Below are 20569 nucleotides of genomic sequence, written 5' to 3' on the forward strand. Positions count from 1 at the left end.
AGCAATGAGCTACTTCAAGAGAACTGGTGGGATCAACTTGTTAGGAGGCCTCTGAGTCTCCTGTTGCCTTAGTCTAGGCTTAAATTTAGGGTCTGTATAAATATGAAAAGAATAAAAATACTCCTACAGATTTTAAGACAAATCATTGCACAAAGGACAAACCAGCCTGCTAGATGCAGAAGCTTGCTCTTTTGTAGTACAGCATGTGTTGGTTGTCCTCTTTGTTGCACAACAAAGGCTGCATCCAAACCTATGCTTGGACAGAAACATCTTTGCTATCTGGGGAGAGGTCATCATGAAATGTATTTGAATGCAGGAGTGCTGAAATTCCTGTTTCAACGAACTGGGACTGGCCATGGGATTGAAAAGCTACTGGCAGAGGGACAGACATGCCCTTGTGTCCACTCACAGCACAATCCCACTAGTTCTGCCTCCTTCCAAATGGGGCTGAAAATTAAAGCTAAACACCCCCAAAAGTCTAAGTTAAATCTTTAAACTGAAAGAAGGTTGTATTTCCTTACAAAATCACTTTGTCTACATGGGTTTTGTGTTCACAGAGCTCCCTTCTTATTCATGGAACATCTCAAAATGGCAGCATCTATTCATAGAAGTTTCTTCTACACGAGTCAAACAAGGCAGTCAGGATGAGACAGCCCAGACAAAGTCAACGCAAATAAAATGCAAAAAATGAAACTAGATTCATGTGGTTCAGCCCTTTTCCTCTGCTATCTTCAGCATCTTAGCAACACCACTGTCAAGGCTGATAAGAAAACAGGGGGTCAAATTGTCAAGAAAACAGAAGTTGTTTCCTTTGAATCAAATATGAAAAGCAACACCTTTCAGCTTTCTCATGGCTTAGCCCAACCCAGAAAGTGGCTAAACTTTGCTCAGGTGGGACTGAGAGGTGTTGTCTTCAAGGGGGAGGCATTTGCAAAACAACATAGCACACCCATTAGCATGATTCAAATCCTGGGACATCTCATTTTTCCTGGATACTCTGCTTCTCTGCAAGGAGCAAAAGACTAAATATAATTTCTTCCACTCCAGAAAACATATGCAAAAATTTGTCAGTAATGTTGAATGTACCATTTATCCCTGATTTATCTGCTGGGAGTGGAAAAGGTCCCTGTGAAAGATCTGTCACCTCTACAGGCAACACACTGATCATGTAGTTTGCCATGCTCTTGCTATTATAATATGAGGCTTAATGTCCAGGCTTTGTACTGAGAAACAAGTACAAGGTCACAGACTTAAAATTCAAACTGCTGTAGTGTAAAGATATAAACTTACTGAAAGAGAAACAGTCAGGCTTGGGTAGGGAGGGCTTTCTGAGGCAGTTGATTAGACCAACTGATAAACTGTGAGCACCCAAAAGCAAGTTAAAGGCTACAATGGCAAAAAAAAAGATGAACTATGTATGAACTCTACATCCCATAAGAAGACTAATGCAAGATGAATCTGAGAACAGAAATTCATAATTGCACTAGATAGTAACCATTATCAATACAATAGAAATACTGATTTTCTGGCATTTAATCTTCTCCCTCATCTCTCTCACTCCAAGGTCCCTCTCTGCTCTACTTTTATGTCTCAGATAATTTATAGTATTACAGCAAACTCAGAACAATTTTTCCCAGTTTCTCCAATTTTTTCTTTTATTTAGAGTCTTAATAATGACTTGGCCAAGAACTTGTCATTTTTTCCAGCTGTGTTGGTTGGTCTATCAAAGATATTCCTTTGTCTTACTGACATGCAGTGAATTGATCTCAAACACCAGCAGTATCAGACACTGGAGTTTACAGAGGGACAGTGGGACACATTAGAGCTTGAATGACCAAGCCACTGACCAAAGGAGAATAAGTCTTCCTCCATCTTCTGAAGTCTTCAAAACTATCTGGAAACCTCCAGTCCAAACACACATATGATTTTTGGCTCAGGGTGTATGGTCTAATTGGGGTTCTGCACACAGTAGGATCCCAAAGCACTGAGACAATGAAGAGTATAACATTAACAACTCTCAGCATCGCTGCTACTTAGTTACCCACCTAATCTTCAAATCTGTGTATCTGGAAGCCAAAACTGTTTATTTTCCTAGGAATCAGAAATCCATTATGCAAAGAGAATGGGTTTTCCCATGCAAAATCAGAGCCAAATCCCACCTCTTCATCAGCGCCTTCTGTTTTCCTTGGGAGGGCCAATTTTCCCTGGCTCACACACACAGATCCACAAACACGCCCAGATACAAGGTGCTGATCCACTCATACACACAGAAAGCAAAACTCCCAAAGCCTAATGGTGCATTTTAGGGAGCTTCTTCCAGCAAGGAAGCTAGAGTTTTCTTATGTTCCATCTTAAAATATCTGAGTATCACATAAGTACTACAAAACTGCATAAATACATATATAGGGGGAAAAAAAATCTCAAAGGTATTGGCCCTAATTGTTAAATCTCAGCAAATTAGCACCTGATTTAAGGAGATGACCTTTGAGCACATGTTGGGTCAAACTGTTTTCTCGGTCATTTGCATACAGGAGGATATCCATTCTGTCATCTAGCTTCGGTTTCTAAATTAGTGGTCTGTATAACACTTTTTATATAGTCTGTGAAACATTTTTAGGGCAATTTAGGGATTAAGTTCCTGCTTTAGGAATGAGTTAGTCATTGTCCTCAGCCCTGAGCTCACTGGGAGCTGTGAGGGGTCATCTGGTAGGTGAGAAGTCATGAGCTAGGAGGCAACGACATTCAAGGCTTTGCTTTCCACTGTTATCTCTGCAGAAAACATTCAGATGACTTTTACTGGCTACAGAAGAAAAAACAGCAGGATTTAACTCTACCATTTATCACCCAAAGCAAGTCATTCCTTTGTGTATCTTGTTGATAATGTTTTTAAACCTTTACTGTGAACCCGAAGAGGGCAAAGCAGAGTGAACAACTATAGCATTTGTGGCAGAAAAAAATTCCAAAAACTGCTGGGATTGGTATTGACCTGTTTAGGAGAAATGTGCTTACTTGCAAGGTATTGACCTTTTCCAGAAAAATGGTGTCATAGACTTTCAATTCTTTGAAATTTGCCTTGTCACAAATATTAAAAAATGGGTACATATTTTACTAAGAAATACTGATTTCTTAACAACAACTGTAAAGCAGCCAAGAACCATTGGAAGAAAAACAATAACTGCATTTTAAACTAAAAGAAGCAACTAAATAACAATCACTTTTCCTAAATAAACCAGGAACTGCAGGATTCTTAGTAAAATTATCTCCCCTGTCCCATATATAATTTTACTCATTTCTGATAATGTTTCAAAAGCCTCCCTTGACTTAACAAGGTGATAAATACAGAGGCATATTCATATTCGATATTTTCAGCAGTAGCTATCTAAAGTATTACACAACTTTCATTAAGTACCCATTTCATCTGGACACATGAGAGTGAGCTTAAGAAAACATTTTCAAAAGTGAATTAATTATTCTGAAAGGCAACTGAAAATTTGATTTCTCCCTTTCTCACACTGCGTGTGGGTGTGGGGGTGTTTCTGAGCTTCAGGTCTTCCTTCTTTGAGGTTCAATTTCTTATTTGCAGTTGTTGTGGCAAAGAAACACTGAAGAAATTACTTTGCAAGGCCTGAGGTCTGTGGTCATTCTCATCTCTAGCAGGAGATTTTTGCAAATTCAGTATTACCCATTTCTCTGTCGGTTGCACATTTTCATGGGTCTTGAGGACCAAGGGGGACTAGCCAGGCTGCTATAATTTTCCCTCATTTTCATCCACAACACCAATGTGAGGCTGAAAGGACACAATGGAATGGGAGAAGCCCTGCATGCATGAGTGATGGGCTCGGGTTAAACACCGAGGAAAGGGATGGATCCCTTCATGCAGCTCGTACCAGCTCTCATGGGTCAGGAAGGGTTTATAATTAAAATACTTTACCACGGCAGTAACTGAAATGCCAAAGGGGCAATAGTGACATTAAATCTGGCAGTGACTTCATCAAGTCTACACTTCCTCCAAGCACAAACTGGATCCGACTTTAGTTTTGCTTTTTGACAGAGCAAGCTAAATGCAAGATCTGAACACTGACCCTACATGTTCAACAGCTTCGGGGGAGCTGGAAGAGGGGATGCTTTCAGGATCATACTAATTCCAAAGGAAAGACAGAATCTGAGCATGGAGATTTGCCTCTGAGAGGACTTCTGTTTATGGTATGCATTTATTTATCCATTTTTATCAGGGTTTCACCTCTCAGCCCCACTGGGATCGGTGCAAGACCCCACCGATGTGACTTGAACAGGCTCAGGGAGATGCCATCTCTTTTGAACCACAGTCTGTTCAAGTACCAGTGGTTTGTGTTTTCCTGTCTCTAAGTCATCATGCCGCAGATGACCTAAATTATCTCTTTATTTTTTTCTTTTCTCCAGATGGTGAGGTCTGATACAGGCAGGTGTGTCTGAGCAGCCAATTGCCCCAGCACAGGGCTTGCACCCTGTGTCACAAGCAGAGGATCCTCTTTCCATCCTTCACCACAGGTATTGCTAACACAGATTGGTCACAGGATCTGTCCTTCTGTGCCTTCAGTAAGTTAAAGAGACAATAACTAGATCATGCTACAGTTAATCAGCACATTATCTGTTGGTATTTTCAGTCATGGAGGAGCTGGTGAGCTGCTCCAGGACAGATGCCTACAATAAACAAAATGACCATCCCCCCAAAACTACTATAAATAAATACAATGCACAGAAAAAAATAAAAAAAATACTTGCGCCCTGTTAAATGGAGCAACCAAAGCGAATTCCTAATTGGAAACATGAAAAGAGCAATTGGGGAGATCCCCTTGGTCAGGCGGAGACGGGGAGGTTTGAAATGGCACGTACAAAACCTTCCCTCCCTGGCAAACAAAACAGTTGCACAAGTTCTCTGTAAACATCTTTATCTACAGTCATTAGCCATCAATGCTAAACACTGGATGAGTTTTCCCCATCATTTCACAATGGTTTTTTTTCTAGTTTCTAGGAACTGTTTTCGAGGACTGCCATTCAGCATATGAGAAAACTGTGTGAACAGGATACACAGTCAGTTCTTTTTTCTTTTGGACGTTGCCTTTTTACAGAAATAGAAAATATCATGCACCATGTACCCTACTTTTCTCTAACACTTTGCATCCAATACCTATAGGCACATTACAAACATGAGTGATTTTATTGTGACTTTAAAGATCCCTGCCTGGAGGGAAATGCAGTTTCTGTGCTGAAGACAAAGAAAAGATGATTGAAGGGGTAGTGTGAGGAGACTAAGAGGCATCTTTCTTAATGCCCATTACAATGTCTTATAAAACAACAATCCTGTCTCTATCTAGTAGTTTGAATTAATCTCTTCCAGACAAATAAAATAGACAAAGGAAAGAAAATAGGGCAGAGGAGAAAGTGCAAAAAAAGATGGAACAAAGATGCCATTTTAAATCACTGGCCCCAACTCAGCATGTAAGCATTTTCTATGGCAAGGAGCAAGTCAAGCAAATTCCTCATCAACTGGTACTTTCTACAGCTCCAAGAAAGCCAAAGCCTGTGGATTTTGCAGCTCTTTAAAGTACAGGGGGAAATCCCTGCCAGCGCTGCTCTAAATCCCTGAGCAGTGCAGGAATTGTTGCTCGACACGTGGTGACTGATCAGCAAGGGGACAGAGGCACAGACTGGATTTTCAGTCCCGACTTTGAGATCTAGCTGCCAAACGGTGTTGCAAAGACAGACCTCTGGAGATTTCTCATACTTTTTTTGGCTTATTTTCCTGGTGTATTAATCTTAACAGACATCAGCTGTTCTTCTCACTTATGCAGTATTTGCAGAAGAGACTTTAGCATCTGGCCTGGCTATTATTAAAAGATGAGAACATCCTGCTCTGCTAGGAGAACACCACTACTGGCAATAAAAGGACAAAGATCCTTTGCATCCAGGTTTCCTGAGATCTGTCTGGATTATTTGCCTTTTTTTTTTTTTTTTTTTTTTTCCTTCTTCCATGGCCTTTCCTTCCATTTACCTGATGTTTGCTAACCAGCCTCGCACACCCCAGTGCAGGGATAACAATTGTGCTTTCCTGGGAGAAGCTATCTCACAATATTTGGATGTAATAGCATAATTTTCAGCTACTAAGGACTTCTCTTTCCATCTGCGGAAATGAAAAAGTAAACAAGCTGGGAGGGTGAGGGGCTGCCTTGGTTTTGGGCTCTGACTTTATTTTTAATAGTACTTTAAAGTCACAGCCTGGAGGAATACAAATGAAGGGGTGGAAAGAAGGATCAAACTCCTATAGATGTGCAGCAAGGATTTAAACCCTTACTGCGCCCTGTGTGCCCAAACCCAGAGGCAAGGAAAAACCCAAATCCAACCCAGGGGTGGGGGTAAACGTCACCAATTGTACTTCAGGAGGTTGGAGGTGGACATTAGGAGAAGCATGGGGATGGGATGCTCTGCTGAAGCCCTGGCTCCACCTCCATGCTTGGAAGATATCAAGACTTGCTTGGCACAGCCACAATGAGCAGATCTGGTGGTGGTGATCCTGCATCAGGGCTCCCTTGGACCAGGAGACCGATGGAGACCCTTTCCAACCAGCATTTCAGTGACCCTTCATTGATAACACCCACTATGGGTTGAAAAATGCTGGTGTCCAAAACCGCAGGGCTATTAATAGAGGGACTTCAGCTGATCTCTACTGGCGTAATCACCATCTGAATTTGGCCTCGTGGTGAACATTAATCACTGGCAAGTCGCTGCGGTGTATCAACTTTAACATGGGTTGTTTGCTTTTCTCTTAAGTGTTGGGACATCCCGCAAGTTCCAGCTGCTCATCCCGAGAGAGCTGCCGGGAGGGAGCGGCCAAGGGCTGCCTCCACAGACTGCAGCGATCTCTGCTTTTCTTCCTGCCCCACCACAAATCCCAACTAAATCTGTTGAGACAGCACAACTTGGCCTTAAATCCGCATTGTTTTTTGACCAGATCAGCAGCCTGGAAACTGGGTCAATTTTTCTAAACATGTGGTTTAGAAATGTGCTGTTTCAAAGGACACTATCCAATGGTGTGAGACCAAACATTGGATTTGTAGTAAAAAGAGCTAAACAACAACAACAAATAAAAGTTCAAAGCCCTCTATAAACACCGAGTTCAGGGGACACCCTGACAAACAGGGTAAGAGTAAATTCCCCGTTCTATATTTAGGGAAACTGAGGCATAAATAAAGGAGCCCAAAGCTGCCTGGAGAATCACAGACAATGCTGAAATTTCCAAGCTACAGAAGAAAAGCTAATTTGTCTTATCTTTATAAGTTCTTACAAATAAAACTATAGGGATTTTATTTTATTCTCTCACTCAAACTCCAGTAGGGAAATTCAACTCCACTTGAATTCTCAATGAAGAAAATTCAAGTCCACTTGTTACTTAGGTAAAACAGTTGACCTTAGAAATGCAGGTTGCATCTACCCTAAGCAATACATGCAATTAATCTGCATGAAAGTAGCAGGGCAGGCCTGAGAACTTCCATTTTAAATTATGTCATAGGTTCCAAGTTACTTTGTTTGCACTGCATCAGATCACCAGATGCTTTTGGAAGTTTAGGCTTTGTTCTCTTTGTATCTCACAGCCTTATCTGTTACTGGGGTCAACAGCTTCCTATTCTCAGAGGGATAAATGCTGATGTGTCCCCCTCCAAGGCTGTGTAAGTATCACAAAGAGACCCCATGGGAACAGTTCCATACATTCCAGGCTTATTTTGCACCAGCAGATCTACAGGGAAAAGACTGTAATTACAGAAGGACAAAGACAGCCCTCTTGCATGCTAAATATTTAATTTTTTCCTTTAAGCTCATGCTAAAACTTTTCTTCAAGATGTTGAGTAGAAATGCTCAACCTGCTCCCAGTATTTTATCCGCCACTGTCATCCCCATTACCTATCCAAAGATTATAGTTTTCTAGTGGATTTGTTTACAATTTTAACCTGTCCAACAAATATTTCTAGTGAATAGCGCTCTTGGGCTGTTCTCTGCAAGCATTCAGCCAAGTGGTGAGTGTCTGAGCTTGCAAAGCTGGACACCCACAACACACCATGCCCTCTCCTACCCAAATATATGATCTAGTGTGACCCTCCTGAGTGCTGCAGAGCACTGCTATGGCTTGTGCAGAGAATTGGCCATCTGTGAGCAATCACCCAGGGGAGGGATTTCACCCCAAAATACCAATTCATTTCCTCCTGACCATGCAGAAAGTAACTAGACGGTACATGTCAATCCTTGGATATATAACTGTGGTTATTTCCTCCTTTTCCCCAGTAAACAGCTTGACGAATTTTTTATTTGGTGCCAGCACAGGGCTTGGTGCTGAACCATAAAGTCAGACCCTGCTCCTTCTCTCCCCCACCTCTCCCCAAGAGCTTGGTTTAGGTACAAAAAAGGCTGATTTAGGCCTATGGCTGCCAACACATGGCTGCTCTGAGCCCCTCCAGTGTTGCTTACAGCCACAGGAAATTAAAAAGTTAAAACTGAGGCCAACAGGGAGACACAGCACAAGATGATGCCTGTTGTATGCACGCTGTGTGGGACCGGCAGAGGCCTGACTACAGCAATCCAGAGCTGATGTTCAACCTTCACAACCCAAAAGCAAGAAGCTATTTACTGACACCAAATGAGGGGGAAGACTACAGTCACCACCGCTTTTAGGAAGCATCTTTAAATCTTATCTTCTAGAAGTACCTTGGGTTTGATCTCCCCCCACCACTCCACATGTCTCTGTATCAGGCAGTCCTCCACGCTGACCAGTGGTGGTCATTTTGCCTCGCAAGTGGTTGGTTTCTGGCTAAGGCAAGAGAGGGAGAGTCACCTGCTCAAGCTGCAAAAGGGTAAATGAATCAAAAATTTAAAACCAACACGCCCAGCATGATGTACTTTTGAAATTGCTGTACTGGATCAGAGTGATGGTTTGGCTCTTTCAACCCTTGTGCTGACCATGTCTGTTGTAGATATCCCAGAGAAACATGGCAGAAACCAATAAAAGATAGAGAGATCACCGTAATTCCTCAATAACCTGCTTAGGTAAGAATTTCATCCTGCCAAATCTTTTTATTCAGACTGGTTTTAGCTGAATATGTGTTACCCATAGAGTCATACAAGCAGTTTTTAGCTTAGACAACAACCTTTAGCAAATAGCTCCTTGGCTGATTCACAGGGCCATGGGATAACATGGAGGCAACCATGGGCAGTCTCCAGCCCAACCTTCTGCTCAAACAGCTTCAGCTCTGGGGTCAGACCAGGTTGCTTCATGCTTTATCCAGCTCGGTCCTATAAACCTCCAAGAACAGAGGGGGCACAACCTCACTAGGCCCCTGTCCTACACCTTGCCCATAAAAAATGGTGGACAATTGTTTATTTCCCTTTATGAGCATCTGGATTAGGTGACCATGAAAACAAGAACATAATGAACATCCCTCTGTGCTCTGACTAGCTGAGATGAGTTAACCTGTGTACAAGAGGATAGCACAAAGTCTTAGCACTAACGTTTGTAGCATATGATTTATATAGCAATTACACCACAAAGCATTGATTGATTTGCTTCGTTCCTCACCATGAGCATAAAGCTTCCCTAAAATCAGGATTCAGATTATGGACTGGAATGAAAGCAGCCATGAAAACCCCCAAACATTATCTCAATCTTCAGTGACCATGTAAGAAATGTGCAGGTCCATGGTAAAGCCATCAGAGCTCACAAAATCAGTATTAGTGACATTTAAACTTCAGAGTTAAAGGTTTCATGAAATGATCAGAATCTCATGCCTCTCTGTGCTACTACTTCTCTTTTGCAGACTCAATAAATAGCTAAAAAGGATTAAGGACTTACTATGAAACCAGGCATAAGCTTGCAAACAATTCCTGTCCTCTCCTCTCCTCCTGCAGACAGCCTTGGGTGAACTTAACCTCACCTTCATTAGCTGCATCTCCTCCTACCCCTGACACAAGTAGGCTGGAGGAAAAATACCCTCCTCCCCCAGTCTCCTCCCTATCCATATATCTTTTGTTGCTTGGAAACTATTCTTGCCTCAGGCCATGCAAATCACAAGATTATCTGTAACTGCATTCCTCAGGTCTGACCAGGAAGAGGTGGGGATAGCACAACCCCCATCCTGGAAAAGCGCCATAAACTCCAATCTCTCCACCTCAGTTTGGAAACCTATCCCAGCTTTTCCTATACTTCAATCTCTGCCCACAGCACCATAGCACCGGAATGTCCCGGCTACTGTCAGTTGTTAGGTTTCAGAGTTAACGATCTAGCAAGATGAATGGAGCAGTTTGCACTCCTCTAAGAAACACAGGTTTTGATAGTTTGCAGACTCAGGAAGAGAAGCAACATTTGAGATCAGATTTAGAAGGTGTCCTTTACCACCCACACGCCTGGAAACTTGTTTTTTTACATCTAATTGAAAACTGAAGCACTGCAGAAATGATGGGACCACCACGGAAGGGCCGGTACTGTGTCCTACCATGTACTTACTTTACCCTGCCCGGTGCTACGAGGAGACAGCAGAAGAAAAAGAAGCATAGAAGAACGTTAACAAAAAAAAAGCCATTTTATTGAAAATGAAATTCAAACTTCAAATTAATATTACAATCATGAGAAAATGCCAAACAATTCAATTTACAGTTGCAACATACAATACAAATAGTCCCTTTGAAGTTGAAGTAAACTGATCCACAATCATCGTCTGTGGCATAAAGCAGAGTGTGTTTGTACAATATGTGCATGAAAAGCAAATCTCGGGTGACAGCATTTGAAAAAATAAAAAATTAAAGCTTGTATTTACACAAAATGCTACAAATATTTTGTTCCAGCAGAAATTCAAGACTGGTAAAGCATATTTAACAACAACAAAAAAAATTGGAATGTCACTCATATTACCTAAAACAAAAGTTACTGTAGAAGTATGGTTTTGGCTGATATACTTAAAAGTACTGCGTTAAAAAAAAAAAAAAAAAAAAAAAAAAAAAAAAAAAAAAAGCAAAGAGTTATCTGTAAACATGGAAGTAAACAAACATCTAAAAAAGTTCTCAGAAAATGTTAAAATGAAATGCATTCTATTTAAAAACAACAAGAAATTCAGGGGTTCAGAGAATGGGGCTTCTTTGAGCTCATGGCTGATCCAGGTTTTAATTATTGCTTTTGCTCATGGCTTGTTGGCCGCGTGCAGCCCAGTGTGGGGCTAAGCTTTGCTTTGCTAAGTGTGAAAGTGCAAAATTTTCCCCACTCGAGATGGTACCTATGGAAACTGGTAAATCTTTGCTTGGGGGACTGCTGGCAAAAAAGTTCAACGCTAAGAAAGACACAGCAACTGGTCTTTTAAAAAAAACAATAAATGCCACACAATAGATGTTGTGGGTTAAATAATTTGCTTTACTCATCCGTCCCAACCCACTGACCCTGATCTGGTTACCCTTAGGAGGAGGGAAAGGAGGATTTAATCCTCCATTCGGCAAAAGGGACATCGTGCCTGTTGTGCTGGAAGTAAATCTTTGGTAGAATAAGAGAACTGGAAAGTAAAAAAAGGCCATTTTTTAATCTTTAAATCTATGACCGGTGCCAAAAATTGCCACTCACCGAAGGGAAGGGCTGTCGTACCTTTGAGAAAATTCCTTTCTGTCAATGGTAAGTACCTTGCAAAATGTCACATAATCTGATATGATTTACTACATAGCGCTGGTTGTTTTTTTATTTATTTATTTATTTTTGGTCTGAAATCCCAATTCATGAGCATTTTGAAGCGAACTCAAAAGTATTTTCCAAAAGCTTTGATGAGCATCTCTGCCTCAGTCTGTACAACTCCCTCTGTGACCAGCCTGACGTATCGGAAGAGATTTTCCAAAGGCACCAGGAGGGTTCAGGAGCACGGGGGTCTCCTGAAAGTCAAGGGGCTGGTACTCCTCCATCCGTAGGTACTTAGAAAATCCTTTCCTTCCTATCTCAAGCAGGCAGAGCCAGATGCCTGCCGCACGGCCAGGGGAGCCATGGGCACGGATCGGGCACACGTGCCTCAACCGGGAGGAGAAAATGTTTTCAATGTTTGTCCCTAATGGTCCAGTTGACAAACCACGGGGACACAAACAGAATCCTGTCGGTACTGAGCAAAACAAAAGTCTGGTCTGTGCTGGATTTATCCAGAAATAAAAACCAAGTGCTTGAATTTTACAACAAAGTCTTAAAAAAAAAAAAAAAAAAAAATCTGGGTTGCTGCCTGCAGCCACTCTTAACAACATTTCAACACAAAAGCACCCTAAAAATTACTTAATATGCATACAGTAAACCTTAAAAAGCCCTTCTCAGCAATAACAAATAATGTACAAATATAGTACCTTTTATTAAATAGGAAACAGCTTGCACTGGCAGTACATCTTTTTCTCTTGCTTACTAAACAAAAAACAAAACTGAAATGTGTAACCAGACACTGGCTTTTTAAGTGCTGCTGAGACTAACAAACGTATTTTACAGTTACAAATAAATGGACAGTGGTATGCTTCAAGCTACCACAAACCAACAATAAATAGAATCAATTACAGCTTCCATCTTTGAAGGAAAACTAAGTATTAGAAGAAAAAAAAAAAAAAAAAAAGTGTCTTACTTATACTTTAAGCATACTTGGTATACAACCTTTAGAAGGCAAATACTTTAGTCATTTTTTTTTTTTTTAAGAGCACGTCATCACGCAAATCGGAGGGATGTACCATGCTAATGCCAACTCGTTTAACAGCTTTGCTGTTAACGAGGGGTGATGGTGTTGTCCGGCTCTGTATGGCTATGCCCGCCGTTGATTTATTGCGATACTTTGGAGGCAGCCAAAGTACAGCCAAGGAGCAATGTGGTGGCTGACAGCTCCCGAGGAGGCTGCAGACGGCCATGGCTAAGGCAAGGCGGGGAGGGATCACCAGCAAACCCCATCAGCACGTGCCGAACATCCCGCTAAGCCAGGCTTAAGGTCACCTGTTTGGGGACAGCGTGGGGCAGGCGGTTCAGCTCCCACCACATCCAGCCGATGCCGTGTTGCCTCCCCGTTTGCCATAGCAGCCCTGAGCTGGGCAAAATTTGGGCACCTCCACTGGAGAGTTTGGCAGCAGACAGGTTGGTTAAGGGTTTCGGGTGCAATTTGCCCTCCCTGTATCACGCCTGGGAGCCCCAGGGTGGCTTTTAAGGTGACTTTTTATCTTCGGCGTTTGCAAAGGTGAGTATCGCTGCCTTTGGGCTTGTCTCTCTGTTAGGGCAACAGCCACATTGGCTTCAGTGTCAACACAGCATCCTTACGGCTCTAGCATTTAATGCTAAAGGGTGGTGATGCGCTACCAGGCAGCTTCTGTCTCAAGTTTTGAACCATTTTATTCTATCGAATGGGCTGAAATTGCAAGGAGAGGGGAAAAAGTTTCACCGATTCTCCCTTAATCCCATTTCTGGGTTATTTAACAATTCATTATTTGTAAAACACAGGCTTTGGAAAGGTTTTGATTTTTCTTTGGGAAGAAAAACAACAACTCTGTCATAATTCAAATCATGCTGTCAAACCAGAACATTTTAAATATGAATATTGTCAAATTTTGAAGTATTGAGAAAAATCCTGGGAGAAGAAGAAATTAGAAGAAAGGTGGAAAATATTTCATCCTTCCTACCATTTTTCCAGTGTCACCACAACTACTGATTAAAAGGCAAGACTGTGTTGAAGGCAACCAGACAACTAATAAAAATATTTTAAACACAATATTTCCTTCATAAGTTATATAAAAAGATCCTACATCCAAAATCATTTGATGTGGATGCATTTGGGTTGGGTTTGTCACTTTTAAGTCACATTGTAAACTGGTTCACACTGGAACTGCTTTTCAGAGTTGGGTAAAGGTTTGAGGTTTACACCATTGCAGAAATGTAGTAAGTAAAAAAAAAAAAAAAAAAAAAAAAACAAAAAAACCAAACACTTTTAGAGACCGAAGTCAATATATCATTACATTAAGAAACGTTTAAAGGGTCCAAATGTCATTAAATAATTATAAATATTCTTTTAAAGTTATATGATGATTCATGTTAGCAAACAACCTCAAATTTTACACACTTATAATTTAAAAAAAAAAAAAAAAAAGAACATAGCCGAACACAAATACTATGTATATCATTTTGGCTCTAGTAATATATATTGCAATTTTCATATTTTGCAAAAGTAATAACATTTTGTGGGTTTTTTTAAAGGTTTTGGTTGTTATTTTTGGTTTTTGGCTAATTGAAGGCAAAATGGACGCATACAAAAGCAAAAAGAAAACCCCAGGGTTGTCTAGCCTAACTTGAAGATCTGTTCTCTTTAAGCACCCAAAAACAAATGAAAAAAGCAATGAACACAGAGAAGTTCCAACCGTTATCTGCAGCAAGGCTCGGACAGAGTTTTTTTGGGTCAGCTGTTTTCATCTGAATGTATCATGGCAAAATGGAAGCAACTTGATCTTTGCTTTCCTTTTTATGTGCACCAATACAAGCCAGTTGAATTGCACTATGGGTGTGAAGAGGGTCCCATATGTTGTATGATTGCAACTGTATCTGGAGTTCATGGTTAGGATTTTTTTAATTAAAAAATAAAAGGGAATGCAGCCTTTGCCTTGCATCACCATGTTTCTCCTGATATCTGGGGAGTCCGTTCTCTCCTTATTGGCAAAAGAACTCACTAGTTATTACAACACTCTAGACAAAAAAAATAAAAAAAAAAAAAGGAGGGGGTGATTTTTTTGTGTGTGTGTAAATAGTACATTTTAAATATAAAACAAGGTAAAATGGTTCCAAGGAAAAAAATAAAAATATGTGCTTTGATCCACATAATCTGAAACATGGGTTCTGGTGTGTTGGTAACTCTTGTGTTATTTATGGCCATTATCATCCCATCTATACAGTTGCACATATAGGTAAAATCTATCTTTTTTTTAAAAAAAAAACACAAAAAACAGGCACTTCGTAGTTAGTCGACCGTTTGTTTGGTTTGGTTTTTGGTTATTTTTTTTTGGTGTTTTTTTTGTTTTTTTTTTGTTTTTTTTTGGCTCACGGAGGTCGGGCCGGCTACAGAAGAAATCTCAGTACGGCCTCCAAACGGACTCATCCATTCTGCCACTAGAATTCAAGACGGTTGGGGAGCTGCTGTGGCTGCCATCCGCCTCCACACCGTCACTCTGGTTGGGCAAGTTAGGGTTTAACAGCGTGCTGCCGTTGGACGTGGTGGTGCACGGAGGAAGCATCCTGGAGGGGGAGCGGTCCCCTCCCGGCACCATGGGGAACTGGTATGATCCTGACGAAGTGCCATAGTAGAGATATGGAGTGCTGCTGGTCTGGAAAGGTCCACTTTGGTTTTGGGAAGAGCCGGGGTAGGGTGGTGGTAGGTAGGTGTGGTAGTGAGTGGTTGCGGACATACCCAGTGACATGCCTGAGGTGACTGGCGGTGTATAGGTAAAGGTGGCTGGATAGTGCATTCGTGGGTTGGAGAAGCGGCTCTCAGTGAGGGATGAAATGCTTGTGAACTGCCTGGGATCTGAAAATGGGCCCAGCTCTGAAGCACCTAAAAAATTATAACAAAAGATGGGGGAAAACAATTCTGTAAATACCATTCTTTGTATCAAGTGATGATAGAATTTTATTTTTCTAAGAAAACCCATTTCTTTTGGCCCCCAAGAGAACAGCAGATCATATCAAATAATACATTGCAAGGAACAGTCTCATATACCTGTCTTCTACAAGTGCTGGGCCAAACTCATCCCTGGTCTAAATCCACTGATGCCAATGGAGGGAGCAGCATTGCCAATCTGAAGTGTTCAAAGGTCACAAGTCAGGCCGGGGGGGGGAAAAAAAAAAAAATCTCAAAACTCAAGAGATTAAAAAAGAGCCAAAAAGAGAAAGGTGGATTTGAAGTTGATTTGCCTTCTGGTTTCTGAGCTTTGACAGTTACTTGACTCTGGGACTTTGCTATAGCCTCTCGAGAGACTCAGGTCTGGTTGCACATGAAAGCTGAGATTTCCACCTCAGCACATGCCGTCAGGAGCTGGGGTTTAGAGAAAAGCAGAAATTGTCGCGCAACTTATAACAAAACGATGAGAGTTGGCAACACCGAGTTAGTTGCACCACTGACACCAGGGGAGTTACACCAGGGGTGACTAAGCCCCACTTCTGGCCTTAAATCAATTTATTTAGGTGAGGATCTGCTCAGCTACTTCTTAAGGCTGAAAAATATTTGCTGCATCTGAAGGATGGGAAAAGTCACTGAGCTGATAGGAAAGGCAAACTTTACTTTTCAGTTCAGTTCATGGAAAATTACAAGTCCAACACTCTTTTTGTCATTGAAAAACGTTGGTTTCATATGTAGTCTGTGCAGTCTGTCTGAAAAGAAGACCACACAGTTTATGGCTACTGTGAACGTCTGGATGGTAACGCTGTGAAGTGGAGTCTAACGCAAAACAGGGATGGGTAAACTCATTTTGCCTAATTTCTAATCCCACATCAAACGCTCAAAATTTCAGAGCAGAACTGGAAAGCAAACGTTAGTAGCTTGGTGATCTGCTTAGGAGACTGTGGGATGGACAGGAGCAGAAGAAAAAGATGGTGAAAGCTCCCACTAAGAGCCAGAAAAGTGGAAAACGAGAAGGGTGTGGGAAAAGTGACAGGGGGGGAAGAGAAAAAGCCTAATGAAGAAGTACAGTGCCTGAGAGAGGGAAATGCATTGGCCTGTATGCAGTAGATACATATATACATTTTTAGAGAGCAAGCTGGAAAGAGCAGGGTATAAATAAGGGGGAAAAATAATGAAATTAAATGGGATCTCCCTGAGCTTCCCAGCTGACACTTCTACAGCTTTACAGTCCTCTAGATTCTAGAGTTGACCCATCTCTTTGCCAATATACCAAATCTGATTTACCTAAAAGGAAAATACGGCATCTTCTAGATGCCAAACTGATGTGCTAAACTCTGAAACACCCTGCCTATCCTCAAAGTAAGATGCAGCAAAGCTTTTCCTCGTAGACAGGCTTTAGATCTGACCTGCCAACACTGCTGTGTTGAAGGAAGGTCCCTCCAGCCCTTCTGCCCTTGAAGCCCTATAGCACCCGCAACGATGGTTGTTACTGTAAACCACAGACTCAACAGACCCTGCCACCTTGTGTGGCACATTTTGTGATTTAGATCTCTATTCTCTCCTGTTCTACCAGCTTAATTAACCCACATCTTCAATGAAATCTAAAAGCAGCAGGGGAACAAAGCTCAGACACAGCTTGGGTTCAGGACCTGGGCCACAGCCAGCCAAGCGTCCAAATCATTCAGCCTGAAACCTGGGGATTATAGCTGCCGTCTCAAAAGATATTGAGTACAGATCTTTAAATGGGCAGTAAAAGCCCATTTTTAACTCTGATGACAATGTGATTACTATTATCTTTATCTGGAACTGAATCAGTGACCTACGGGTGAATGGGGCTGTCTCCATCATCAATTCCTCCAACCACAGCCCCGTGGAATGTAATATAACTTGTACCTTTACAGCAAACACTCTACTACTTGATGCAACTTCTTTCGTTCCCAACTACAAACAATAGCCAGAGGCGATACCACCCAGATTCAAAGCTGTAATTTTGGAACACTATCCTTTATATTGTGAACAGGTCTGATACGTATCTGGAAATATAAGGTTAGAACATAATTTCCCCAGCTGCTCAAAATACTGAGTTTCAATCTGCTACCGCTTATACGCCTTTTTTATTTTTTTATTGTTATTGCAACTCGCCCAACATGAACAGAGTTGCTTTTAGTTTACCCTGATAGAAGCTAAAAGACTTTTATAATCACAGCTAGAATGGGTATGAGTGTAGAAGAATATAGGCATTTTTGGTTTCTTTGCAACCAATACTTTTTTTTCTTAATACCAAACTATCCACACAGTTTTACACATTAAAAGGCAATCTCCCTTTCAGGGCTAGATCCAAATATTATCTGTATGGGTGCTGCCAAGAGATCGTGTATGTGTCAGATGACTGGGAATGTGCACACCACACGTAGGCATTTCTAATGTGGGGCTACAGACCTCCTTACAAACCCTAGTAAATCCACACTTGTTTGTTTTTACTGTTGCTTGTAAAGCACAATCCTATTTACCCAAAGGCCAAATAACCACAACCCTTTCTTATCTCACTCATGGCTGTGTCTGCATGGCTCCTGCATACTCACTTCTCCAACTCCCCGTTTGCCCAAATGCCTTTTGCTGTCCCCATAACTCCATGCACTAAGCTGCAATTTGTTCTCAGCCTTCTGTATCTCCGTCGTGTAAAGATATCTCTGGAGATCAGAAGCAGCTTTCTGTGATGCCTGTTCTGCAGTCTCCTTTCTAAATGAGTGTAGAAATCTTTTTAAAAGTCACCTCTAAACCTCAGCTTCTTGACATCCTCACTGCTATGCAATCTCACTGATGCATTTTCATACTCCTCCTTCTCTCTCTGTGCTACCTCCTTGTGTTAAGGTTGATTTTGGTTCTAAGTTGGAACCACCAGATGCATATTCATTTATATATGTTTAGCTCTTTGCTGGACTGGGAAGATAAATAGCTTTTCTGGGTATGGCACCCATCTTTGTATATCTAGTGCACAAACAGCGATGTCGATCAGCAATATAGTAACATGACAGTGCAAGTAAATAGTTTATTTATTCCTCTCTCCAGCAGGATTAAAGATTTATGCTAATTTTGCCTCCATCAGAGCAAGAAAACAATTTGCATCTGTGAATTCCCACTCTCGTGATAGCTTGTATTAAATGGGTGAAGCACAGATTCTCCACCCTACATCGTGGCCGCAAGATTGCGAAACCACACTTCTGTGAAGAGTCTGTATTTTGTGCCGCCAGAAAGAGAAACACAGCAAAAAGCACAGCAAGTGATCTTTTCCTATACAGTCTGTTCAGCTCACCATGCTTGACAATACAAGAAAAAAAAAAAAAAAAAAAAAGTGTATTTGGAAAAAGCCCCTTTACATCTGAAAGAGTACAGATTAACTTTTTTTAAATTTTCCAAGCTGATTCCTCCCTAATGCAGCCTGGCACTCAAGTTTTCTGGGAGCTATATGTTTAGAACAGAAAAGTGGTCATGTTAATATGCCCATATATATGCTAACATCCTTGATTCAAGAATACTGCTCCAGTGTGTTTCATATTTAGAATAAGAACAATTAAAATTCCATGTGGTTTCACTTATTTTGATGCAGAAGCCTCATTAAAAACCCTAGACTTGGGCATTTGCCAGCAGCCGACTAAAATGGTTTTGCATTTGTGCTTAAAAACCAATTTTACCTGTTGCAGCTTTGCAGCTCTACCGTTTACAGCTGAATGTGTACCGTGGTCATTTCTCTTTTTCAATTTACAGATGCCAGCTAATGCCAGTTAATGTTCATTTCTCAATTAATAAGCTGTGCTTGTGGTTTGCAGAAAATAAGGCAACAAATTTCTGCCAGGTTTACAGCACTTTGGCCAATCGCTTCCAATTATTAAAGATCATAATGTACCGTGGATAGATTAACTCCTTGTGGGTATAGCAAGCTGACGTCTACTTTAAAGGGTTATAGGATAATTTTATAACTTACAAATACTGCAATTTGCTTTGTCATTTTATGCTATAAGGTCACTAATGAAAAAAAAAGGTCCCCTTGGCTTATTGCATATGTCTGATAGGGAAATTTCTAGCACATCAAGTCAATGCATAATGGCTGGATGCAAGGAAACAGAGTGGTGTTGTATTTGAAAGTCACTGAACAGTCTCGAGGAAATTCAGATACATAAAGTTAAATATATTTACCGGTAGCTAAATGATTCACTTGTGTTTTGGGGAACTTCAGTGTTAAGACGTTCGCTGAAGCAGATACTAGATTTTGTGTTTTTTTGTTCAATAGTTCGATTCAGGCTGGGATGTAGCACTAACTGATGTATTAAAACTGTTTTTTCCTTCTCGAACATCTACATCTATGAATTATATGTGCAGCTTGGATTACTTGCAGCTGATAATATTGCCTTGTATGAAGTATGCCACACATTTCACATGATGAGACGATTTTCAGTCTCTTACAGCTTTGCCAGACTTTAAATGTTCTGGCTGAAATTGTCCATGCTGGGCGTCTGTCTCAGGCTAAATTGTGATTTATGCATTTATTTGTTTTTAAAATTTCAGCTGAAACTTTTCTGCTGGGAAAAATATATTGTTTTACTAATCTTAAACTCTGAGAAGCCTTCCTTTGAAAAGCTGTACCAGTTCCATGCTTTGAAGTAAGAACTTGGACTTTGGAATAGGAGTGGCTTTTGTGTGAGAGACATTGCCATGAAAATCCAGCCAAATATGAACAAATCATAACCATTCTGCCTAAAAATGGGCAGAAGAGTCTGTGCCCCTACAAAGACACTTGTCCAGAGACTACAATGAAATCCAGGAGTACCAAGTACCAGCATTTTTCTGTAAATATTGCTGAAACACGGGGACATCCCCACCCATCCCCATGCCAGTCCTGATTGAGAATT

General features: G+C 41.1%; 1 protein-coding gene across 4 annotated transcripts in view; it reads right to left on the bottom strand.

Moving 5' to 3' along the window:
* The window catches only part of RUNX2 (RUNX family transcription factor 2), a 161795-nt gene that overhangs the window by 56945 nt on the left and 84281 nt on the right, over positions 1-20569 (bottom strand). For 2 of the 4 annotated variants that reach the window (XM_042803345.1, XM_042803344.1), the window contains one exon: positions 14798-15596. The exons of the other annotated variants lie outside the window; for them this stretch is intronic. In XM_042803345.1, the coding sequence (XP_042659279.1) occupies positions 15118-15596 (479 nt within the window). In that variant the 3' untranslated portion in view covers positions 14798-15117. Of the gene's footprint in view, positions 1-14797; positions 15597-20569 lie in introns of those variants that run through there. 4 annotated transcript variants of the gene reach the window in all.

Source organism: Tyto alba, unplaced genomic scaffold, assembly GCF_018691265.1.
Source record: "Tyto alba isolate M040663 unplaced genomic scaffold, T.alba_DEE_v4.0 Super-Scaffold_40, whole genome shotgun sequence".
NCBI classification, from domain to species: Eukaryota; Metazoa; Chordata; class Aves; order Strigiformes; family Tytonidae; genus Tyto; species Tyto alba.